Below are 27,219 nucleotides of genomic sequence, written 5' to 3' on the forward strand. Positions count from 1 at the left end.
GTTTGTCGTCTCTGTGTGTGTGTGTTTCGTCTCTGTGCATGTGTCGTCTCTCTGTGTGTTGTCGTCTGTGTGTGTATGTCGTCTCTGTGCGTGTGTCGTCGCTATGTGTGTGTCGTCTCTGTGTGTGTGTGTTGTATCTGTGTGCGTGTCGTTCTCTGTGGTTGGTGTCTTTGTGTGTGTGTCCTCTCTGTGCGTGTATCGTCTCTATGTGTGTTTTGTATCTCTGTGTGTGTGTGTCATCTGTTTAGGTGTGTGTCGTCTCTACGCGTGTTTGTCGTTTCTGTGTGTGTATGTGTGTCTCGTCTCTCTCAGTGTGTGTGTCATCTCTGTGTGTGTGTCGTTTGTGTGTGTGTGTGTGTGTGTGCGTCTCTGTGCGTGTGTCTTCTCTGTGTGTGTGCGTGTGTCGTCGCTATGTGTGTGTCGTCTGTGTTTGTGTGTGTGTTGTCTCTGTGTGCGTGTCGTCTCTGTGCGTTTGTTGTCTCTGTGTTTGTTGTCTTTGTGTGTGTGCGTCGTCTCTATGTGGGTGTGTCGTCTCTGTTTTTGTGTTTTCTCTGTATGTTTGTCGTCTCTATGTGTGTGTCGCCTCTGTGTATGTGTCGTCTGTGTGTGTGTTCCGTCTGTGTGTCTGTGTCGTCTCTGTGTGTGTGTTGTCTCTATGTCGTCGTCTCTGTGTGTGCGTGTCGTTTCTGTGTTTGTCCTCTCTGTGTGTGAGTCGGCTCCGTGTGTGTGTCCTCTCTGTGTGTGAGTCGTCTCTTTGTGTCTGTCGTCTCTGTGTGTGAGTCGGCTCTGTGTGTGTGTCGTCTCTGTGCATGTGTCGTCCCTTTGTGTGTGTCGTATCTGTGTGTGTGTATCGTCTCTGTGTGTGTGTTTGTCGTCTCTCTATGTGTGTCGTCTCTGTGTGTTTGTCGTCTCTGTGCGTGTGTCGTGTCTATATGTAAGTCGTCACTTTGAGTGTGTCGTCTCTGTGTGTGTCTCGTCTCTGTGTGTGAGTGTGTCGTCTCTGTGTATGTGTCGTCTCTGTGTGGGTATTGTCTCTCTGTGTGTCGTCTCTATGTGTTTTTCGTATCTGTGTGTGTGTTGTCTCTGTGTGCGTGTTGTCTCTGTGCTTGTTGTCCTTGTGTGTGTGTGTGTCGTCTCTGTGTGTGTGTCGTCTCTGTGAGTGTGTTGTCTCTGTGCTTGCTGTCTTTGTGTGTGTGTGTCGTCTCCATGTGGGTGTGTCGTCTCTGTTTTTGTGTATTCTCTGTATGTTTCTCGTCTCTATGTGTGTGTCGCCTCTGTGAATGTGTCGTCTCTGTGTGTGTTTTCTCTGTGTCTGTGTGTCGTCTCTGCGTGTGTGTCGTCTCTATGTGTGTTTCGTCTCTGTGTGTGTATGTGTCGTTTCTGCGTGTTTGTCCTCTCTCTGTGTGAGTCGGCTCTGTGTGTGTTTCGTCTCAGTGTGTGTGTCGTCTCTTTGTGTGTTTCGTATCGGTGTGTGTGTGTGTCGTCTCTGTGTGTTTGTTGTCTGTGTGCGTGTGTCGTCTCTTTGTGCGTGTGTCGTCTCTTTCTGTGTGTCGTCTCTGTGTCTGTGTCGTCTCTGTGTGGGTGTCGTCTCTATGTGAAAGTCGTCACTTTGAGTATTTCGTCTCTGTGTGTGTGTCGTCTCTGTCGTCTCTGTGTGTGTGTCGTCTCTGTGTGGGTGTCGTCTCTGTGTGTGTGTTGTCTCTGTGAATGTGGTGTCTCTTTGCGTGTTTCGTATCTGTGTGTGTGTCATCTCTTTGTGTGTGTCGTCTCTAGCTGTGTTTGTCGTTTCTGTGTGTGTGTCTCGTCTTTCTGTGTGTGTTGTCTCTATGTGTGTAACGTCTCTGTGCGTGTGTCGTCTCTATGTGTGTTTCTGTCTCTGTGTGTGTGTCATCTCTGTGCGGGTGTCGTATCTCTGTGTGTCTGTCGTGTGTGTGTGTGTGTCTTATCTCTCTGTGTCTTCGGTGTCTGCGTGTGTGTGTATCGTTTCTTTGCATGTTTCGTCGCTATGTTTGTCTCGTCTCTTTGTTTGTGCCATCTCTGTGTGTGTGCGTCGTCTCTGTGTGTGTGTGTCGTCTCTGTGTGTGTGTCTTCTCTCTGTGTGTGTGTCGTCTCTGTGTGTGTGTGTGTCGTCGCTATGTGTGTGTGTCGTCTCTGTGAGTGTGTCGTCTCTATATGTGTGTCGTCTCTGTGTGTGTGTTATCTGAGTGTCTGTGTCGTCTCTGTGTGTGTGTGTGTGTCGTCTCTGTGCGTGTGTCGTCGCTATGTGTGTGTCGTCTCTGTGTGTGTGTGTTGTCTCTGTGTGTGTGTATAGTCTCTTTGTATGTATCGTATCTATATGTGTTTCGTCTCTGTGTTTGTCTCATCTGTGTGTGTGTGTCGTCTCTGTGTGTGTGTGTGTGTATCGTCTGTATGTGTGTGTCGTCGCTATGTGTGTGTCGTCTCTGTATGTGTGTTGTCTCTGTGTTCAATAGTCGTTCTTTTCCATGCTATTAAAAAAGTGTACCATTGTTGCATCTCTGACCAATGAGAAATCTCAAAAAGTCTTCAGGTCTTGATTTCACCTCTTAACTTAAACAGCGAGGCATTCAAAAGTCGTTCTTTTCCATGCTATTAAAAAATGTACCATAATTGCAGATCTGACCAATGAAAAATCTCAAAAAACTCCTCTGGTTTGGTTTCACCTCTTATCTTAAACAGCGAGGCATTCAAAATTCGTTCTTTTCCATGCTATTAAAAAAGTGTACCATTGTTGCATCTCTGACCAATGAAAAATCTCAAAAATTCCTCTGGTCTTGATTTCACCTCTTAACTTAAACAGCGAGGCACTCAATAGTCGTTCTTTTCCATTCTATTAAAAAACAGTACCATTGTTGCATCTCTGACCGATGAAAAATCTCAAAAACTACTCTGGTCTTGGTTTCCTCTCTTAACTTAAACAGCGAGGCATTCAATAGTCGTTCTTTTCCATTCTATCAAAAAAGTGTACCATTGTTGCATCTCTGACCAATGGAAAAACTCAAAAATTACTCTGGTCTTGATTTCACCTCTTAACTTAAATAGCGAGGCATTCAATAGTCGTTCTTTTCATTTCTGTTAAAATAGTGTACCGTTGCTGCATCTCTGATCAATGAAAAATCTCAAAAATTCCTCTGGTGTCCGTTTCCCCTCGTAAATTAGATAGTAAGGCTTTAAAAAGTCTACCTTATACATGATAATTAAAAACATTAACATGATTGCATATCTGACTAATGACAAATCTTAAAAAATCCTCTGGTCTTGATTTCACCTCTTAACTTAAACAGCGAGGCATTCAATAGTCGTTCTTTTCCATGCTATTAAAAAAGATTTACCTTTTCTGCTTAACTAAACAATGACAATTATAAAATTTAATTATTGTCTTCATTTAAACTCTTCACTTAAACCGCGAGGCATTCAATAGTCGTTCTTTTCCATACTATTGAAAAAGTGTACCATTATTGCATCTCTGACCAATGAAAAATCCCAAAAATTCCTCTGGTTTTGATTTCACCTCTTAACTTAAACACCGATGCATTCAAAAGTCGTTCTTTTCCATGCTATTAAAAAATTGTTCAATTGTTGAATCTCTTACCAATTAAAAATATAAAAATTCCTCTGTTCTTTGTTTCACCTCTTAACTTAAACATTAATGTCTTAATTACTAGTTCTTTTACATGCTATTAAAAAAAAATGTACCATTGCTGCTTCTCGGACCTATGAAAAATCTCTAAAATTCCTCTGGTCTTGATTTCAACTCTTAGTATAAACAGCGAGGTACTCAATAGTCGTTCTTTTCTATTCTATTAAAAAACAATACTACTGTTTAATATCTGACCAATGAAAAATCTCAAAAATTCCTCTGGTCTTGGTTTTACCTCTTAGCTTAAACAGCGAGGCATTCAATAGTCGTTCTTTTCCATGCTATTAAAAAAGTGTACCTTTGTTGCATCTCTGACCAATAAAATATCTCAAAAACTCCTCTGGTCTTGATTTCACCTCTTAACATAAACAGCGAGGCATTCAAGAGTCGTTATTTTCCGTGCTATTAAAAAATTGTAACATTGTTGCATCTCTGACCAATAAAAAATCTAAAAAATTACTATGGTCTTAGTTTCAACTCTTAACTTAAACAGCGAGGCATTCAAAAGTCGTTCTTTTCCATGCTATTAAAAAACAGTTCCATTATTGCATCTCTGACCGATGAAAAATCTCAAAACTCCTCTGGTCTTGATTTCCCCTTTTAACTTAAACAGCGAGGAATTCAGAATTAGTTCTTTTCCATGCTATTAAAAATTCTCTTAATCCTGGAATACAAGTGAAAATAAAATAGCTCTCGTTTAATTTGACAAAAAAAAACTTTTTGTCAACGTGTCTTGAATTACGCAATCAAGTGTAACATTAATCTCTGAGATAACACAAGCGTGCGAAGCTTGTTTTTCCAAAAAAGACCCTTTCTTGTAACACAGAAGCTTTTATTTAAACAGATAAAGAAAAGGTATTTTAATAGAACGAATGAGGAAACTGACATTTTTGAAGGAAAAGAACTACATCTAATGAAATAAACTCGTAAACATAGGAGTGGCGGAGGAGGGATTTTGTTTACATAATAGAAAAAAGAGCGTACTTTGCGTTTTCTAGCGAGTATACTTTTACTATTGTAGGGTTTGTATTGTTGGGGGGGGGGGAGCTATGTCCCCCTGAAATTTGAATTTACTAGTGGGATGATAACAAGCCCTCGTTAGACTCTATTTTAAACTGACAACCCTGTTCAAAACACCACTTGTGTATTATAACGAACACATCGATGTATTCGCAAATGCTAAACCCTCTTCTTTTTTTTAGAGCTATGATCGCAATGAATGGTACCTGTTATCAGACAAAAATGCCAATTGCCAAAAAAACCATTCCTTTCATTCAAATCCAATCACCAATCAATTTACCGTATATTGATCAACCATCGATGTCTCTGATTGGCTCCCTAAAAACGGATGTTGCCTCAAAAAACAGTATGGTTGAGTTATATAATTTCAACCATACTCACAAAATATGTTGGACTACTTTATACCGTGCCAGCTTTAAAAAAAAAATGTGCACGTGAAGCTGAAGTGCAACTCCTTGTGCAATTGACAACAATGACAAAAAACCAGTTTCTTGTACGCTTCATATCTATTACACTTTTGAGCATATTCTTTTAGGCGTGAATGTAGGTGTGATATTGTGTATATAGATACTACTCATCAACAGGGTTTTTTATTTTATATGTATTCATTAAAAAAGTATTTGATTCAGATTTAGAAAAGCGGCAAAGGAACTTAGCAAAATTAAAAAATGCGGTTTTTACATGCGCAATATTACTAATTCTAAAAAACGGGAGAAGCGATGAAAAAACTAAAATCTGAGGCAAAGCGACTGTATTATATACCCAAGTCAGTGATTTCCGAGAAAGAAGGTCGCGAAGACAAATTACTGCCCCGAAACTAGACGCTATTCTACTTTTAACTGCTTTAGAAATAGAAGCACAGCATAGAGCTTTATCTAAATCATTTCTTAGTCTAATATGCATCATCATGCAAAAAAATTGCTTCCTAATGTAATCGAGCCATAGCCTCTATAGCTTTTACACTCCCTCATAGTAATCTCTCCTCTTATAATCTCTCCCTCTTATACACAGAATTTAATTTTACCACAAAATAGAATTTTAACCTCACAATCTTGGGGAAACTACAAGATCTCGAAGCAACAATCCTAAGTGTTCCGAATTCTTCAGAGGAACCAAAATTTGGGGAAACTGAAAGTACCTTTTCCAAGAGCCATTGAAAAATTTACTTAATAATGATTTTAGGCTAAAAGGATGACGGGAAAAATCCCAATACCCCTCATGTACAAATTCTCTAAAGTATTTCAACTTAGAATACCTACGACATTAAAATAAATATTTGTTGCTAGAAAGATCTGCCTTATATTCATATTTTAAAACTGCGGTTATTAAAGATTTTTCTTCTCGCTGTTTCAAAATTACTAAGTTTTTAAATAGTACCAAATTTTATTCAGTGTTGCCATGTTGAACCGTGAAAATAAATAAGTTCAATAAATTAGACAAAATTGGTAAAAGTTTTCGTCCATAAGAATTCAGGCATTAACAACCAGTTGATTACCAAAAACAACTATGCCTTGAAAGGAAAGCTACATTTTTTCATTAAAACTTGAATTCCCGTTTTTTTCTAATTTTTAAGATATGAATGATTGTATAAGCTCCAACTTAACCAATTCAAAGAATCAGATTTATTTCCAATATCCTTGGCACATCAGTTTTCTGAATTGTTTTAGATTCTGGATCTAAACTGTAAGATATAACTAAACTGGATCTAAACTTTAAGATATAATGCTTAGCAAGAGAAAACTAGCAGCAGTAATATTCAACTACATTAATACGGATTTTAACTAGTGAGGTTTTTCTATTAAATTGTTCTTTCTTTAAATCTCATATAATTTAATCCAGTTTCTTTACGTAAGTTTAGACTTGCGTGCATTTATGTGCAGAGTGGGTTTTTGATTTTGCCCTCTCTAGACTCCATCTGTCGTACATCATTGATTTGTCTTAAAACTAAATCATAAAGCTTATAAATTTGCTGGTTTGTCAACAACTTTTTTCTTTTTAGATTTCGTAGTATAACTGCACATGGAGGCCTTTCCCATTAAATTTTTAATTCCTTATTTTTCCCAATTTCTAAAAAAAAATTGGTTGTGTAAATTCCCACTTAACCAATTCAAGAATCAGATTAGATTCTCACTGTCTTTGGTACTCTGAGGATCAAGTTACCTTGAAACTGAAAAACTTAAATCTAATCTTTGTCGAATTATTTACAAATAAAAAACTTGTTAGCATAATTTGTGTCTGCAACCATAAATAACCTATAATGTATAGCATATTTTTGTCGTATTTGAATTAATTTTACCGGTCGTAAATTACCTGAGAATACCGGATTTGCTCGCATTTGTTAAATACCTTGGTTTAATTTGAGAAGTAAAGCTTTGTGACTGCTATAATTTATTAGTCTTGTACAAAAAAGAAATAAAAATACAGATTTTAACTATGGTCATAATTTACGCCAATCATCCCAATTATTTCTTCCTCACCTTTTTCCCTCTACAACAAAACGAAATAAATCTTTTACGATCTAGATAATAAGTGTCTTGGCTTTTTTTGCACCTTGCCTAACTAACCGTAGCTGAGACTTGTTGATATAATACTTAGCAGAGAAAACTAGCAGCAGCAATATTCAACTCATTACTACAGATTTTAACTAGTATTATGATTCACACATTTTGCTACAACTATTTTTTTTATTAATTATATTACTGTAATTATTTCTATTTTGTAAAACAAATTCAAACAGTTACTATGATTATTTTTTTTACAACAAATGCACGACCACAATTTTTTTATTTTATCTTTTGCTGAAATTCAAATAATTTCTTTTATCATCAGCAAAGGCATAAATGACAATAGGGGAAGCCTGACTGTGCCCTACAAAAATCACAAGGATTTTATTATTTCTACCATAATTTTCTACATTTCTAACATAGTTTTCCATTTTCTATCTTTGTATTTATTGGCTCCCCCCAAGCACCCATTGAAATACTCTACTCTACCCAGAAATTTTTTTTGTGTATTTGCCTCAGATACATACGTGTTGGCCTAATGCATATTCAACTATGTTGCCCGTGTAATTTTTATCAAGATTAAATTTTTTGAGAATCCCCTCCCCCTTTCCTGTTCAAAATACTACGGATTTGCTAATAAATATCAATGTATGCCTTTAAATTTAAAAAAATAAGTTTACATATTTGGAACCATGACAAAGACCAAATTCTTTCAATGGATATGTTGTTGTAAAATTCTTTCTTTTAGGGTCCCCATTTGAAAGTTTATTTGTTAAATCAGTTATTGTTTTACTTTAGATAATTTTGTTATATTATTACTAAAGTAGCGTGATATTATTTACAACAACATTATCATATTTATTTATTTGTAATATTGTTATTTGTTATACCAGTGGTCAATTCAATTTAAAGAAATTAGATAAAAGTAGAAATTATCTTTTTTTTGTATATTTTTAAATCTTTATCATGAAAAAATAGGACACAAAACCTTACTGGGACACTTACTTTTACAGCCAATGACGTTTGTTTTTATATTACTATAATAATATAATATTATTTATAGACAGGCCTACCATTTATTTTGCTGTAAAACTATATTGTTTTGTTATAATATTATTTATTGTGTTGGAATATTGTTAAGGAAACTATTATATACTATTCTACAATGTAATATTTTCCATAATATTACTTTGAAAATATTAGTCTGGTTTTGTTTCAATATTGTTTTTTTGTCTTTTTATTAATTTAGGATTTATAAAATATCATTTTTAGTCAGGAAAGCCCAGATGAATTTCAAGTGGAGAGCAAATGGAGAAGAGGGTTCGACATGTACCAAGCCCTTGGTCTCCAAGTGCTCTACGCCAGAATGGCTGGCCGTGAGAGACGACATTTAAAAGGATCAGTTTTACTAGCGTCACAGGTCAGTCCATTTATGCTTCTAATCTAGGATTTGGTAACTGAACCAAAGAGAATTGAAAACTTACAAGAACTGGATTTTTGGTGGTTTAACATAGAGATACGAATAAAATAGGGTTAGGGTGAATTAACAAAATAAATTGGGGATAAAAACTACTAGCGTCAGCTGTAGCGTAGTGTCTGATAACTTCAGTAAAAAAAAAATTCAAAGAAAACTTGATATTTGATATGATTAATTTACAATGCAAAAAGATGAAAGCTGAAACTTCTCTACGAGGGATAATTAATCAGTATTTTCTATTTGCAAAATTATTTTAGGTCAAAATCTGGCCTACACAAAGAAGGTCTAGTTTACCGTGGAGAAATCCTCCCAGGTTAAATATGTTTTTTTCTTTTAAGTCGGCAAGCTTACTGGGGACATAATTCTGCTTTCTCTTATCTCCCCTGGATTTTAAAGTACCGGAAAAGACAAGTGTGTAGCCAGTTTGGCTGTAACAAAACGCCAGATATTGGCGTTTGTGAGTTTGTTTTCAATACTTCACTCTCATAAGTTTTCCATGCTAATTAAAACGAACTAGCAGCAGAAGCTGTCGGAAAACAGGCATAAAAAGATAAACGGAGCATACACTCTCTTGTGAGGATCGGAAACCTACTAAGTGTACAATTAGAAGTTTTTGCTTGACTTGCTAGGCCTAACTACCAGTTGTGGAATTTTACACGTTTGTTTCAAAACTGAGCTATTGGTATTAGCCACTTGCCGAGGTAGATACTCAGCTTAAAAAGCTTGACGTGTTTCTTTGCACTGCAGAAAAAATTTCTTTGATCCAGGTAGAATATGGTAAATGTTTTCAGCTCTCTGTAACTTTTGCTATGACAAATACTGTTGATTTTACTGTCTTTCAAAAATAACATAATATAAATGTCACCAATTATCATTTGTTAGATAGTTTCAAGTAATTAAGTTAATATTATAGTAATTAATACTTTTTTACAATTATAATTTCTATGAATATATATTATTTTATATTATTCACAACAGTTTTAGGGACTATAAGAGCAAGTTGCTTTTATAGATTAAATATATTTAAAAAAAAAGAAAACTTATTAAGACCAATATGTAAATTCCTGAGCCATTTCGTCTGCCATCGATACCGAGTCCTAGACCTTTATCGTTTGTCAATTAATGTCACTATTTTTGTCAATGACTATTTCATTAATGTGAAATGTCAAAGTGTCATGAATTTTGTAAAAACAACACTAATTCTCATGGGAAACTCGATTATAGTGTTTTATTGATTTTTAATCGAAAAATCAAAAATGGAAAATTTTGGTTTCGACCCTAGAAAAACAAGACATGTCATTATGACCAAATCTATTTGCGGTCACGTCCTTTTCTTAATCTTTGAAGAGAGACTTTTTCTAGACTTTTTTTTTAAACCAACATGGACCAAAATTTTAATTTTTTTTTTTTATTTAAGAAAAAACTCACGACTCTGATTTTGGTCAGGTTTTTCACGATCAGGTTCCACAATTAACTTTGATTTGCAAGGGTTTGGAGGAAGGATAGGACCAAGTGCTTCACTTCAAGTCGTTGCTTCGTCCTAATAATAAAATGTCCTGAAGTTGCCAAATTCTTTGCCAAAGATCCAATATGAAACGGAATATAGAAGCTTTTCATACCAAACATTGTCACGTGTGTTGTTCAGAAATTGTGTACCATGGGTTATGGGTACCTAAGTTAATCGATCTGAAGCTGAACTTGCTCTTCTTTGCTTTTCCAGCGCTGAGTGTGCCTGTTGTATACGAACGGAGTGTTTGTTTGATTATTCTTCATCTTTTTCCTAGTGGCCATAGCAAGGCCATATCCAGGGGGAGGGGTGTGCCGGGTTTGAGCTTCGAAATTTTGTTATTCGTACAAAAATAACAAAGTTCTTGTAAACTAATTTTGTATGTGCTTAACTAAGTTTTTTTGTAATCCCCCCCCCCCAGAAAAAAAAGTAATCTCTACGCCCAATCGAAAATACTGAATATGGCCCTGGGCCATAGATAGTTTTTTTTTTTAATATACACTTGGTCTTGATGCCTCAAAATTTTCGGGGACCTTGACATCAGAGGTTTTGCTCAGTTTATTATTTTCTTAGCCCTAAGGACTAAAGATTGCTCTTACGGAAGAGGAAGCTTTTCCTCTTTTTCCTACCGTTTCGAAAATAGAAGAAATATTATTTTTTAATTTAAGACTTTAAAGAGATAAGCATCCTCTAAATATTCAGATTAGTTTCATTAAACATTCTTTTGATATAAATACATAGTCCTTTACTGAGTAATGATAATAATTTACACACAATATGGTTCATTTAAAATTACATTCGAGATTAACTACTAATGAAAGGTTGTTAATACCTGTATTATGTATAATTGGATGCTTACAACGAAAAAATTATTAATGATCAATGAAAGTTTTTTTATGTAGCATTTCGACATAGTCTACCTTGGTTTACACTACATTCTTAGATTAAATGGTGTTCAAACTGAAGTTGACTATCATACTATGTTTTCCCATAGGCCTATCTACTGATTTATCATGAAATCTTATAATTTTTTTGGAAGCCTCGCGATCGAAAATTTTATGTTTCGATTTACTGATAGTTGTGATTTGGGGAAAAAAAAGCTCAGCTGAGGCTTATCTCGGATTACAGACCTTGAACCGTATTAATTTGAAAACATCTAAAAGCAGAAAGCGATTTTTAAAAATAAGCAGAAACAATCCTATATATGAGAAAACCCACCATCTTTAGGCTCCAACTACAACGTTGGAAAATTGTAAAACACTTACTTTTACACTAAAGTAAAATACTAAAGTTCTACTAATGCTTAGCTGAGAGCTTTCTGAGTGTAACAAATATCAAAATTCGGCAACTTTAAGCATCTTACGAGTACTTGCCAATTATTTTTCAAACCCTTTGAGCATACAATTTTACTGTTTAAAGCAGCAACGTCCTTTTAATCTCAGGGTTAGGGAGGTCGGGGTTGTCCCCGAGGCCAATTTTTGCAAAGGTATATCTTCTAAACCATTATTTGTTAAGTACTATAAAACATAAAATCACGATGAAAGGAAGAAAGCGAGGACAATTAACAGCCAGTGAAAAAATTATGCAAATATTTCGGTTAAGACCTCTACTTGACCGTCCTCTATGCAGAATTAAACTGATAAAAATATAAAAATAAAACCTTAAAATAAAAACACCAAACTAAAATTGGACCACCCTTTCTTAGTAAAGGTGAAAGGGTAACTGAATAAAAAACACAAGTCTAAATGGCATTTCACAATTTCATTTTACGTAAAGCACTAATCAAGGCTAATCGCTTTCCAGTTTGATTATTATCGCTGATTCTATTTGATTGGTTACTATTATTGATATTATTATCAGGTTAATGTAATTTTTATTTCAGTGTTTTATGATGATCGCAGATTGAAGTTTATGTTATTTGTGCCTCTCATTTATGTTATTTACTGTGTTCGTGGCCGTATATTTGGCTATAAAATACACTTATCTATCTATCTGTCTAATATACAGAATAATTGTACCAAACACATTTTGCATGCAGATCCGCTATACTTTATCCCCCCCCCCCGCTATAATGTGCAAATCTATAGCCCAAATTTATTTCTAAAGTAACGAAGAAACTAGTGAAAAAACCGGTGTGTTATCGAATTTTATACAGCGTAAACTTGAGTGAGTGGCGCATAATACACAAGTACCGAAATTCCATCCCCCGACGGAAATAAAAAGAAAATTAAACTCAAATAAAATTCTCAAATAAATCTCCTTATTTCCCACGGGCGGTATTTTTTTTTTGGGGAGGGGGGGGGGTATTATACAGCGTAAACTTGAGTCAGTGGTGCATAATACACAGGTATCCCTACAGAAATTAAAAAATAAAACTAAAAAAAAATTCTCAAACTTGGAAAACCTTATTTTCCATGGAGGAAAGGGTATTTACCGGGGGGTGTATTTTCCGCAGTGGGGTATTTTTGGAGGGTATTTTACGGGGGGTGTTTTCCGCGGGGAGGGGGTATTTTGCACAGGTATTTTCCGGGGGGGAGGGGGGTATTTTCCGCGGGGGACCATTTATATCTCCAGCCGCAGGATTTGTAAAAAAAAGAACTATCAGATCTATAAATTTGAAAATAAATAACTCACGAAGAGTGCGAGTGGGCAGCCGAAATGAGTGGGCAGCTGGAGTTTTATTCTCAGGAAAAAAAGATTTATGTTATGAAGTAAGGCAGACGCGCAATAGGAAGGGGAATCAACAAAAGCTATTCGAGTAGAAAAAAAATAATTTGAATTACAAAATAATTTCATAAAATGGCTTGCTGCATAATTTGTGGAAAAGATCCTGCCAAATCTTGGGATTTAGTGATGATAAATTTATCCAAAATGGTTAGAACGAGTGGGCAGCTGGAATTTTACGACCGGTTAATAAACAATTTATTTTCTGCAACAAGTCAGATAGCAGTAAAAAGAGGAGACAAATATATTGCTGAGCATATTGAGTGTAAATTCAGTTACGTACAAGTTTATTCAACTTATTACTTGTTTACTGTACTATTGCTGGGAACTACACAATGAACTATACTTTTTTACTAAAAAGACACTGGAATATTTTCTGAAAAACCAAGTCAGCTGTAGGTCCTTCGGTAACATTCAATCAGTCTTTGTTCCATCTCCGACTTTGTTTTTGAAACCATCCAGACGGTTGCAGGTCCTTCTTAAATTTTAACGAATATTTTCTTTTTTTAACCATGTTTTTGTTATCATGAGGCTACTGGGTCATACAGTACTTAATTTCGAGAAACCGTCCCTTGGAGGCGACACAGAGCATTACCAAAATTCTTAGTTGACACCTTTTAACGATGAGTGACAGTTCCTCTGATAGGTTCCAACGATCCCTTATTTCACTATTTGATATCTTGACACAACAGCTAGTGCATAAAATATAGCGAAAAGAGCAATGAACAAACGCGTTCAATGCTTTGCTTGCGCCTACCCTGATTGACCATAACGCACTGGGTACAGTAGTACGGTTTGGATAGTTGCTACATGGGATCAAAGACTATTCGTCACAAATTTTTCATAGGCTATCCAGTCGTACTGTGGTAAACTTCCGAGTTATGGCTAATCAGGACATAGAACACGAGAGTACCTAACTTATTGATATTAGAAAGAAAGTAGCAAAGGCTGTTAGATTAGATTAATTTGTTGATGGAAAAAATTAAAACTATTATGATAAGAAGTCCCCTATACTGAGAGATAATATGTGCTGACACTAGTTGGCTATAGCGATAACACTCACATAGCCTTGAAATCAATAATACTGGTTGAAAAACAGAAAGAAAAACCATGATGGCTCGTAGAAAAGAAAAGAAAAAAAAAATCATAACTGCCATTTATCAAAACACACAATTAACAAAATAAAAATTAATTAAACAACAACAATAAATCAATAAAAACAAAAACAAAATTCCCTTCCAGCTCTGAACTGTAGTTCGCCTCAACAAAAATATTTTAATATTTTTCTTTAAACAACTTCAGGTGTCCTTTCTCCTTAATACTACAGCTCCAAATCATGCAGTCATAACATAATACATAGAGAAGCATATGATGAGGTAATACAGATAAAACAAGAGTCGTTGTAAGAAGATTCACTTCACAATCTTGACTACTGGCAAGGATGACGCTGGTGTATATGTATAATTTTACTTTAATTTTAATGAAAAAAATTAGAATTGCAATTCAACTACCAATTTTTTTTTAGTTCTCCCGCTCCCCAAAACTGGATGTCACCCCATTGGACATAAAAACTTAGACTCTTGACTATTGGCAAGAAGGAAGCTGGTATTTGCATAATTTTACTCCCAATTCACGGAAAAAAAAATTAGAATTGCGATTTGACAATTAAAACATTTTCGAACCCTCCCCTTCTCCAAAATTGGATTCCACCCCGGTGGACATCAACTCTAAGCAGAGTAAATTAAATAAATACTTAAACTGTATGTCAGGAAATGAGAAGAAATGAGCCGCAAAGCTATTTTTTTAAAAGCAACAAAAGAGAAACAGTTGCATTCAGCTCACCACCACCTCATCTTCATAGGACACCCAGGAAGGCAACAGGTCTTAGCATTTTCAGATCATCATATTCTGGTGGATGAGTTCCACCTCTTATATTTTCCTGAAGGAGTGGCCAGCACTTTTAAAACTGAATGGAGAATTCTGTTTCACCATTAGCACCCTGTTCGCATAGTGTTCAAGGTTTGGCGCACATAGAAGAGGCTTGGCAATATGGATTCGATGTAAAAGCAGCTTGTTTGAGCTCAGTATGTTTAAGCTTGTTTAGTAGCTTGTTTAAGATCATGGGACTGGTTTTCTGTGGAAGCTTTTAAACAAGCTGTATGTACAAGGGGGGAAGGAATGTACAGTCAATTTCATAGTCCATGACGCGAATCTGCTGTAGTTGATCATGCGATGAGCCATGTCGACCAAACCCATGTAAAAGTTATATTTGACTATAACTTTTGGGAAAGAAATATATTGATCCATATTTTTTGCTTTTTGTCCCGCTTGTCCACTGTCGTCTCCTTTTCCGTGGCCTTGCGATTTTTTCATGAATGACAATCCATGCCATCATAGCATTCAGTAATTCTAAGCTTTCAGTCGTTGCCTGCAGGGGATACATTTGCCCCTCTACCTTTTTTGTTCGTATCTTTCTTTTACTTGAAGACTACTGAAAAATGTATTCAGATGATTTACTTACTTTGCTCTTGTTGTCATATTTTTATGTGCCTTTTTTAGAATTTTTTCAAAGGTCTAGAGGCTTTTTTAAACTTTTTTTAGTAATTTTTGTGGGCTTTTGGCCCAACCTTTAGTGTGATATTTTTTTTTAGCCTGGATTTAACATACTGATTCAATTCTATAGCATTCATCTCAAGCTGTTTGGAACTTGGACGATTTGAAAAGGTTCTGCAAAAGTCATTCAGATAAATACTTCTACTTTTTATTACAGACACTTAGAACTCTTTTATTTTCAAATGCTTTTTATGTCTAGAAATAATATATCCGGTGTTTGTTTCCATGTAGCGTGTCAGGCACGTTTCAAGTTGACCTGCTTGTCCCTGCGTAGCACCAGCTTTCAAAATGCTAAATGCAAGCAAAGCTGTGTTCAATTGTCTGCAAAAAAAGGTGTAAACCCAAATTACGTTTCTAAGTTTCTGTGAGTTGACCTCTTCTTCCACGTAGGCCCGCGTAACACAACTTTCAAATACCCATTTAAGCTAAAATGAAGGATAACTTTGCTTTGCTGTGGTACTATCTCTTTTCCTACTTATAAAGGGCACTAGAACTTTCACTTTCCTTTCAACTTTGCCCTCTCATGATATATTAGTACCGTTGCTGTAGAAATCGTATAGAGTTTTTTTTAGAGTTTTGGCTACTCTTAGACCGAGTCTCTCCATCTTACACTTCATTACCACAAACTATTTGAAAATCAACATCAATGCATTTTTTTTTGCCAAGCAAATTCTTAGTAACATGTTCGTGATCTTGAACTGAATGTACTACATAGTGCAATAACCTAGATTCAATAGTTTAAATCAGTTAGTAATGTCGGATAAATTTCTCAGACATTTAATGTTTTTTTTGTATTTACCAAAACTGAAAATTCCTTGTTTATCCTTGTGTGGCGTATAGTTTATAATCTTCAAGCTCCAATTACTCCAAAAGTATTTATAGTGGATTGTCTTAGTTTTACACGGAAGATATAAAGTCATAGGAGCAGACAGGTCAGGATCTTGAACAGACCTTTCTTGATAATAGCTTCGTAGTATTATACACTTTTTATTCGTAGGATATCATAAGGTTGGTTAGAGCATTGCTGAATGAAGAAAAATTCATTGACAAAGACCGAATTTCAATTTGGGGAAAAGGTTTTGGAGGATATGTAGCCACGGCTGTTATGGGGTCTCCACAAACCGAAATCAAATGTGCTGTTGGTGTTACTCCAATTACTGACTGGCTAAGCTTCGGTAAGTTCGACCAAATAATCATTGCGTAATATATATATATTTACGTATATATACTATCTTCATATGTGAGTAATAATTGTGTATGTATATATTTATTCTATTTCTTGAAAATGGCTCCACATTTTTTCGGAAAAATTGATATCTGGTGATATTTTCGCATAAAAAAACGATCTAGATAGGTCAGCAGTCTGAGAAAAATCGGTAAGAGCCTAAATTTGGTTTTTTAAAAATGACGTCATGTACTACGTTAGTACATCATATAAGCATTTCTTATGACATCATATGGCATCATATAAGCATTTCCTTATTTGATACCAAGCATATCATAAATAAGATTGTTGAGTTTCCAACGGAACAGTTACTTACATAATATAATGTCTGTTGGAAGGCCCAAAAAACGAAAATTTGCAGCTGCAGTTACTAACGTGTCAAAAATAAAAATGAAGGGAAAAGACACAAGCGGTTAGAATATATATGAAAATCACAATTAGAGCATGTTAAAAATGAAAATGAAGAAAAAAGACACACGCAGTTAGAAGACATACGACAACGAACAAGTGAATGAGTCAAAAAGGAAAATAAAGAGTAGCGAGTCAATGAGAATCAACCTTGACAGGGAGAATCAAAACGTGTCAAAATTGAAAATGATAGCAATGATGATTGGGTTTCGGATTTTGACATACATAAGGCCATCAGTGCCTACCATACCTTTGTTAAAAAAAAGCAAAGGTTCGGTGATATGTATTGCATAATGACGAAAGATAAGCCGAGGTGTAACGAAGCAAACAAATTGACAATGATTTCACTGATGATTGAGTTTTGCATTTTGACATGAATAAGTTCATCAATACTTACCAAGCCTTTAAAAATCAAAAATTTGGACTGGATAAATCGCTGGAAGAAAAAGAAGCTTTTGTCCCACCACCTGAACAATTAAAACAAACAAAGGTTAGGCGATATGTCTTTCATAATGAAAAAAGACAAGCCAAGGCAAAAGAATAAGTTTTTGTCCCACCACCTGAACAATTAAAAGAAACAAAGGTTCGGCGATATATCTTTCATAATGACAAAAAACAAGCCAAAGCAAAAGAAGAAGTTTTTGTCCCACCACCTGAACAACTAAAAGAAACAAAAATAGTCGTCAATCCCTTCCATACCTTGCAAAATCAAAAACCTGGACTAGATAAATCGTTGGAAGAAAAAGAAGTTTTTGTCCCACCACCTGAACAATTGAAATAGCCATATGTCTTATATTCATCACCGTTTTGATTGTTATGTTTACTTTTAGCTATATATTTCAATATGTTTATTCCGTCTACAAATTCTTGCATATAAGGAAGGGGTAAAAACAACGAACTTCATCAATCGATTCATTATAAAAATCTGACCCAGTTTAGTATTTTTGGTCGTTTTCTCCTTATCTTTGAATTTGGCGGTTTATCCTCAATCTTTTGAGGTTTGTGCGCAAATAATAAATAATAATAATAATTAAAAAAAAACAATATTCAATATAACTGATGATACGAGGAAACCTGAACACTTTATCCTTTGAGTTAGGTCGACCAAAAAAACTTTTCCAGATGTCAGTCTCGCTAATTTTTTGTTTACAATTCTGCTTTACAAATAGTTTTTTTTTTCATTTTCCTTGTAATTTTCTTGTACGTTTTATTTTTCTTGATTATTAGTTTTACCGGTACAATCCCTTTTTGCGGGCCTCTCTAAAGAAGTCAAACAAGAGATGCTACAGTTCAACGGGAGAGATGCGTTGAAAAACCCGTTTTTACAAGATGATTCAAGACACTGCCGTAGAGAAATACATAGTATAGCGTTGTTTTAAGATATTCAAAGTGTTTTTTTTGGAGTTTAGATGGGGAAAAAGGTACCTAGGTTAGGTTAGGTTACGTATTTAATGTATGCAATGCTTCCCCCTCCCCCTAATGTGCAAATATATAGCCCAAATTTATTTCTAAACTATTATATAGTCATCCTGTTTTATTTTATTTCATTAGCATCAACCAAACTTGACTTTTTAGAGAGGCCCGAAAAATGGGATAGTACCGTTTAACCTTTTAATTATATGTTTCTATATTTTAATTTTTCCTTTAAATTCTTTGCGATAAGAAGGATTAAAGACAAATCAACTACCCCTTTCAGACCTAAGTTTGCCCCCTCCCCCCTGATCTCATTTTGCCCTCCCAGCTGAAACTTTGTTTCTGCAAAAAAATCTTGTCAAAATCAAGATAAGCCTGCATTATTTAAGTATACACCGAAACAGGTCAGTTTTCTTTAGTATTTTGTTGCCTTTATGTTAATATATGACTCATTTTTCAGTTTTTACTGTCATTTTTACTTGATTTGGGAAAATTGGCTCCAACTTTGCCCTTGCCCAGGATTTTGACGAAATTAAGTCACTGCTTTTAAGAAATAAAATAATAAAACAAAACGATAATAGATATAACTCACGATGAGGAATACCTCAATAAATTCTATTTTGAGAATAGTTCGATTTAAAATAGTTTTCCAGGCGTGAGTCTCCTAGTTTAATATTTATAATTTTGTTTTATATATAAAGTTTTTAAAATGTTTACATAATTTATTTTATTTTTATTTGTTTTATTTTCTTGATTATTAGTATGACCTTTTACTTCACATTTCTATACTTTGATTTTACCTTTAAATTCTTTGCTATAAGAAGGAATAAAGACAAACGAACTTCACTGATCGATTTAATACAGAAATCTAACCCAGTGTAGTATATTGGGTCATTCCTCCCTTTATCGTTTGGATTGGGCGGTTCATCTTCCATCATTTGAGATTTATGGCGCTTTAATAAATAACAATAATGAATTATAGATGCCGTAACTAGTGAACGATACTTGGGCTCTGTCGAAGAAGCTTACAAATCATATATAACAGGAGACTTGTCAATGATTTCGCACTCAATACCAGATGAAAGTTTTCTTTTGATTCATGGGAGTTTTGGCAACCCTGTACAATTACAACAAAGTATGAAGCTAGCAAAAGCACTCACCAGAGCAGAAAGTAAATTTGAGCAAAAGGTAAGGGAAACCACAGCTTTCTATTTTTCTAAAATTTTTATTTTTTAGGCTAAGGTTTTGCAGGTTTATGGTCTCACCATAAAAATGCGTTATTTTTTGCGTAAAAAACAGCCATGATGTCAGGAACGGCTACAATAGGGGTGTGAACGGGGTCCTTTGGCCCTGTATATTCAACTGTTTATGGAATTGTCAAATTTCATAATAAACTATATCGTCAAGTTTGTTTTTAAATTCTTTCTTTCAATATATGAAGAGTATTATGCCAGGGAAAATGGTGGCGCTCCACATGCGTTGCATTGTGTTTTCATACTGCAAGAAGTCTTTAGTGACTAATGAAGTCATAAAGGCGTATCCACCAGCATTCAGAGGTTTGGATCCAGTTTGTTCTGGGAATGGGGCCCAACAAAAATTTTGAAAGGCTACACAAAAACCAGAGGCAATTACTTGTATTCAAGAATTTATCCAGTATTTTTTTTTTTGGGGGGGGGGGGGGTCACAGAGAAACTTTAAAGAACGCATCAAAAATTTGTATTTATTCATTTTTGTTACGTTTTTAAAAGTCGAACAAACATTTCGGAGGAGAGGGGTAGAAAACCCTAACCCCCCTCCCACTGGATTCGGCCTTGTTTTTGTTATAACGGATCTTGAAAAATCAAAATGTACCCCAGCCTCCTTCATAATTGACAAATCGAGCCCTCAACACAGTTCGAAACCTCGAGTCCATTAACATGGTTAGTTAATATGCTGGAGAAAATGATTCCAAGAGGATATTGAAAAAGATCGAAAAGGCTTAAAGAATTCATAAGCACTCAAGTTTTGTAAATTGATATCTCAATAATGTTAGAACAATTAACTCTAGTATCTGAGTGAAAATAAACATCCAGGAATTAAATTTAACCTTCTAGGAATTGTTCCTTCTAGGAATTGTTTTTTCAACACAACGCATGATTGCCGTATGAAAGCTTTCCTTGCCACTAAATTGTTTTTAGTTTTGTCTTGAACGCTATTGTATTTATCAAGTTTATACTGATCCTTCTGTAGTCCCCTCCCCCCCAGAAAAAATAAAGAATAACACAAATTATGGGTTTTACACGATGAAACTGTGAAGACAATTACTGTTTTGGATTAATTCAAAAGAAATCCAAGCCTGATGTCTGCCAAATCATAATAAAGCAGTCATGATAGTAGTTTTTTAGCGATTCAATATATACTTCTATAAGTCGCTATAATCACAAAACTAGCAGTTTAATGATTATATGAATATCAGTTTGATATAATGAATTCAATGCAATGATAATAAACATGACAGGTCGTAAACAACCATCCGTGAAATCTGGTTATGTATTCATCATAATGTCATTTTTTTTAGATTTATCCCGACGCAGACTACCACCTGAACAACGTGGAAAAGCAAATCTATATTTCAATCCAAGATTTCTTCAGCAAATGTAACATGAAGGACAGAAGCTGATACTTATAATTACAGTTCTGTTTCGCAATATATATATATATATATATATATATATATATATATATATATATATATATATATATATATATATATATATATATATATATATATATATATATATATATAAGAGGAAAGGGAAGTAATATCATCTTATGTTATATATACACAGACACATACAGACTTATCGATAAAGGGATTCAATGGACAATTAAAGTACATCTGTAACAAAATGGTATTTTGAAGGTCATCCCCCCTCTTTTTTCGTGACGAAAATGTATATTGTCATTAAATTCAGAATTCGAACTTGTAAATTGTTTGATACTATTCTAAAACACAAATATCAAAGGATTTTTATAAAAATACATTATTTATGCCAGGTGTATAAGTAATACACTATATATAAAGTCAGTTGCCAAGTAAGGTGGAAAATGCCTTGTCCTGCTACAAGTACGGGTAAGTAGTACTCCCGTTGGTCAGTCCAGGGTCCACTTGTAGATTTTACTACAAAGACCATAAGGATGAAAATCTAAATTAAGATTTATCAGAATTCAAATTTTGTGTTTCTAGCTCTCCTCATTCGTTAGCCATAATGCCATAAAAATGACGGTTAACTTAATAAATATTTTCCTGATTGTGTGACTGAGTAATTTTTTTTTTTTTTTTTTTTAGATGAAAAAATTCTTATGATCAATAAACGTCAGTTATACGCATCTTATTTACCTTATTTTGGCTTTAATATGTTCAGGTAGCTTATTAACCTTTCTTTAGGTAATGTGAACATAAAATCGGTTGGGTAGGAAATAAAATTCAAGATCAAACCCAACACTGTATGTAGTAGAATTGTGAGTATACTCAAATTCAATCTGCAGGAAGTTCTCATTAGTCAAGTGTGAAAATTTTGAAGACGAAAAGACATCTACAGAATTCAATAGAGAGAAAAGACTTAAATTTAGATAAAACTGTGGAACAAAACGAAACAAAAAACAACAAACTTTAAATAATAAAAATCCGAACGTTTCGACTTCGAAAAAAAGTTAAATTAAATTAAACGCAACATATAAAGAAAAAAATAAAAAAAACATTCAAATTCAACAACAACAACAACTAAATAAAAATCACAGCTTAACAACCTCCAAAATACTGTAATCACTGTAAAGGCCTGAATAAGCACTCAGAAATGACAAAATCTTGTCTCTCGTTTGCAAATTTGTCTGTCGTATACTCAGTTTGGCATTCAGTTTGGCATTGAGATCTAGCAAAAATCAAATATTTGAATTTGAAAGATCTTACATAAAACGATGATTAGAATTACAAAATTAAGATCTATTGAGCTATAAATAAAAGTTCAAATAGGGATAAAATCCCTTTAATAGACAGTGATGATGATAACAGTGATAGAAATTCACAAAAACACCAGATTTTTCGGTCACATATACAGTGACCGTCATCAGTAGTAAAACAAAAATATCAAAAACAAAAATATCAGTAGTAAAAAAAAGTATTTTTGTAAATTTCTGTCACTGTTACCATCATCACTGTCTATTAAAAGGATTTTATCCCTATTTGAACTTTTATTTATCGTCATGGAAAGGCAGTGTGGTCTCCGAAATTATCTGTTGAACTATATATACAATCTAAGATTATATATAACGACAGGTCAAAGAACCTTATGTATTATAACACATAACTTCCTATAACACGAGCTGAAATAACAATAACAATAAATTCTCCAATGCGAGATGAATTAAAATTATAAAACAGCGTAATTTATCAAAAACAGTTGTTTTTAATAATTTGTTGCATAATACTTTTCTAAATAATTTTTGCCAGTTGCTCATTAGTGATCCCTGTTGAGTTGCAATTGTCCGTGAGCTAGTATATCCTCTAGTTACAAGGCGATCACAGTATTTTTAAGTATTTTGATTGTCGATATAGACAAATTAAGGTTATAAATAGCAACGGGTCAATGAAACTTATGTATTTTAACATATAAGTTTCGATAACGCGAGCTGAAATAACAGTAACAATAACTAATATATAATTTATCAAAAATAGCTTTTTTTCTGAAAATTAAAACCAAAACCTTCATATAAAATGACCTAGCAAATAATCTGACAAGGATAGGCTGAGTATCAGAAGCTGGAGTTAGTCACTCCCACGAAATGATTGAAAGTCCCAGAGATATTCTCTTCTATGTCTCTACCTCAAAAAGAAAATCCTCCCTGTTAACCTCTTATTTATGTAAGAGTGAGTCTACTGTGAGTTAACCTGACCAGATCTAGGACTAAAATTGGGACTAAAATTAGGAACTAGGACTACGAATCGTGGTGCAAGACGATTTTAAAAAGTCATGCCCTGAAAGAAATTATGGTTCAGTTAATGGCGCAACATTACCCTGGATTAGAAGCAATTGATATTTCTTCTGAGTTATCTTTGCTTTAATTGGCTTTCTTGTCTGTTTAGCTTTTTCCTTTGCTATTTCGCTTATTTTGGGTTGCCTCGCCATCGTAGTTTAACATTTCTGGGTTTGACTATATACTCATAACGGTTATATACACCATAATACCTATATACACCATTGATATGCAATCCAAGATTGATTAGCAAATATAGCATAGCCAACCCAGAAATCGTAGTTTCAAATGATTGAAAAACACTAAAACAAAATTACAGGCCACCCATGGCTTAGGATTCTTATTTTTTTTGTTTTTCATTTCTCTACTTTTTTTATTTTTCTTGTCTCGTATTGGGTCATATTTTCTTCATTTTGCAGTAATTTGTTAAGTATAACTGTTCATTTGCATGTATATTTTCTTTTTTTTACCCGTCCTTTCCTATATTTTCGCAGGTATGTTTTCAATTAAGTAAAATCAAATTAAATAATGTGTTTACTTTTTTAAATTACTTTTACTCGACGCTAACTGCTTTTGATTGGAGCGCACCGACAAAGGCTGAAAACTGCGTGATGACCAAAATGGGCTCAGACGTATACAAAGTCGGTGTTCAACTTCAAGTCGTGGGGACTGCTTACTGACCGATGGTAAGCAGCCATACCCACTTCGTGCATACTCGAGAAGGAGTTATTAGTCACTAACTGATCGTGTGGGCAAGGCCGTATCCAGGGGGAGTTAGGAAGTTTGAACCCTCCCCTCCCCTGCCCGAAATGTTTGTCTGACTCGCAAAAATGTAACAAAAATGAATATGAACAAATTTCGTATGCGTTTTTTAATTTTTTTGTCAGCCCCGACCCAAAAAAAATCCTTTTGTAATTTCCATCACAATCACATCTGTTTTTACGGGAGGTTATTTGTTCCTTCTAAAATTATAATTATTTTCAGCGCTTATATCAATGATAACTAACTTTAAAAGTAACGCATTTTTCGCACTTAGCATCGGTATGAATAATATATTTTTTTGTTGCATAGATTATAATCAAGACTCCGTTTTTTAGAGTTTGGGTTTCTATTGACAAGGGTTGCTCTTAACGTACAGTTTGTTACTATGAGTTTTTTGATTGAAGGCTCTTCTAAATGTGAGGGAGGTTTCTACTCCCTCCTTCAGCCCTTTTTTTATAAATTCAAGTTTAATGTTGGTGTTAAATGCTTGGAGAATGATAATCACCCCTACTGAAAAGTCACCCCTCCATACATTTACTTTAAAGGGCGAGGGGCGTCTAAAAATATCATAAATAATTAAAGGATCACCATTTCAAGGTTTTCAAGGTAAATTCTTTTAACAAGTCTATTTTAGAGGGATGTCCCCATGTGAACGGCACTGGGGGCAAAACCCCTAGGAAACAAGAAGTCATAAAACATTGTGTCTAAATAGGAAAATATGAGTGAGAGCACAACTTTGCTCCTGCACAATCCTTTTTGCTACACGAGAAAGTAGACAGAACTTTTAATAATACCATCTAGATCTTGTCAAAATACCCACCCTGCATTTGCTCAACTGCACCCCTCCTCCTCACATCAAGAAATTTCCTAGTGGCACTCATAACCCCTCTCTCTTACCTTTGTGTCGGTAAGCATGTGAGTGTAATCTTTTATGTTACATAAAAAATATTTTCCAGATAAGAGGTGTACTATCACCCCAGGCACCAAAATTACCGTCATAGTCCAAAACACGCTTCCTGTAACTTGAAGGATTAGAGGCTAATTTTCACTCCCTTCTCCCATACTTCCGTCTATACTAGGCAGTACAATAGTGCTGCCTAAGTAAAGAACAAGCTCAATGTTTTCTCATATTTTGAGTTCACAAAGATGTTTATTCTTTTAATGTACATTCGTATGTTGCTATCAAAACTCTTTTTTTTAGAGTTCTTGATACTAGTAGCCAGAGCCACTCCTTAGTTACAGTTTGCATTCACGAGCTGTATAATATATAAAAAAATAAAAATAAAACCCAACGTATCTATTCAAATGTCGATAAAACAAAGTTCTTGGTAAAACTTGCCTCCACGCTCCTGAGAAATTCCCTAATAACGCTCATGATGCCACATTTGTCCACTCCATCTTTTGAGCCAGTAATCAAGTATATACAAAATTCTATTTTGCAAAAAAAATAATCTGCAATTAGAAGGTAACTATTATTCCTGAGCCCCTTTATTCAGCCTTAATCCAAATGAAGTGAGGCTAGAGATTAATTAATACACCCTCCCCCCAGATCATCTTCTATTTTCATCTGAAATATCATGCGGAGTTGTAAAATTTAGGCGTAAAAATGTGTTTTTTGGACATCACCCCCACCATTTCCGACATGCAAAAGGACCCATAAACCCTTTTCCATAGTAGTTTATGCAGAATTATACATCACCGTACATAAATCTATAAAACATGAAGTGTTTTTCAAGTCATGCCAGGATAAACCCAATTCCCCCCCCCCTCCCTTCCTGGTGTAAATGCACCCCCTATATAATAGCCCTTGGAAAATTCCCCCGGATAACTTCCTCGCCGTGGACCTCCCCCCCCCCTGTGAAAAATCCCCCCCTACAGAAAATAGTCCACAAAAAATTCCTTATATTTTGCAATAACAAATACTATATGTGAACAATGGGTAAATTGTGTAACTTACTGCACCTTCCCCAGGGACTATGGTGTCACGTTGTTCCCAAAGGTATAGTTATTGTACTTTTCAACTATGCTGAATCAAATGGATCTCTCTAAATTTTGAATATATATGTTTCGGGGCGCAATAGAAATGGGAGGGGGGTTAGTTACCCTCCAATCTTTTTGGTCACTTAGATAAGTAGGGGGAGACCTTATAGCTCAGGACGAACAACTGGACGAACAACTGGGACGAACAACACGAACAAGATCAAAGCCAATCAGGGGGCTACAATCCGAAGAGAACAAGACCACATCCTTTTTCTAAGCCAGTCACAGAGCTTTGAATTTTACGTAATTTCTGTGTCGAAATCAAAATACCGTTTTATCTGCTATGCCGTAATTTGTCCATGTGGGCATTGTATAACAAAGCTAGATAATATTCAAATTTTTAATTGAATTGTATGAAAGGGATGAAAGAGTTAAAGGCACGTAACAGTTAGGGTAAGTCTGAGAAAATAGTGAGTCTAAGGGAACATGACATAAATGCTAGAATATTAAACGGGACTCTAAAGAGATAGAAATTTGTGACTTAACGCTAAAAAAAAGTTGAAAGTAATAGACTCTTCACTATCAAGATGACCTTGTGACTTGACCTAGCTTTACTTCTCGACTGTGTTCTGTATATTACACCAGTATCATTTAAGCAGTGTTGTCAATATAAAAAGTTGATACTAATACAGATGTAGATGCCAAGCAAAGAATTTTAATAAATAAATTCAGAACAATCCTTAGAAATCCTTAGAAATCAACTAGTGAGACGATTATGAGTATGAACCATCAAGGACCACAAGCACCAATTACCTCAACCTCCAAGGATCCCCTCTCCCTAACAGCCTAGGGGCCTCCTCCATCCAACTGTTTTAGAGGACACCCCCCAATTTTCAATATAGAGCCTCCATTAAG

At 34.8% G+C, this 27,219-nt stretch overlaps 1 protein-coding gene across 3 annotated transcripts in view; it reads left to right on the forward strand.

The window, feature by feature from the left end:
* Positions 1–21,912, forward strand: part of LOC148947145 (inactive dipeptidyl peptidase 10-like) — a 225,322-nt gene extending 203,410 nt beyond the window's left edge. The window contains exons 11-15 of one of the 3 annotated variants that reach the window (XM_089097283.1): positions 8,455–8,602; positions 16,501–16,678; positions 19,532–19,737; positions 21,107–21,235; positions 21,322–21,912. In XM_089097283.1, the coding sequence (XP_088953409.1) occupies positions 8,455–8,602; positions 16,501–16,678; positions 19,532–19,737; positions 21,107–21,208 (634 nt within the window). In that variant the 3' untranslated portion in view covers positions 21,209–21,235; positions 21,322–21,912. Of the gene's footprint in view, positions 1–8,454; positions 8,603–16,500; positions 16,679–19,531; positions 19,738–21,106; positions 21,292–21,321 lie in introns of those variants that run through there. The other 2 variants (XM_089097282.1, XM_089097284.1) reach the window with 2 other exon arrangements.
* The last annotated feature ends 5,307 nt before the right edge of the window (positions 21,913–27,219 follow it).

This window comes from Artemia sp. Qi Xiang Cuo, chromosome 11 (genome assembly GCF_049724085.1).
Source record: "Artemia sp. Qi Xiang Cuo chromosome 11, ASM4972408v1, whole genome shotgun sequence".
NCBI classification, from domain to species: Eukaryota; Metazoa; Arthropoda; class Branchiopoda; order Anostraca; family Artemiidae; genus Artemia; species Artemia sp. Qi Xiang Cuo.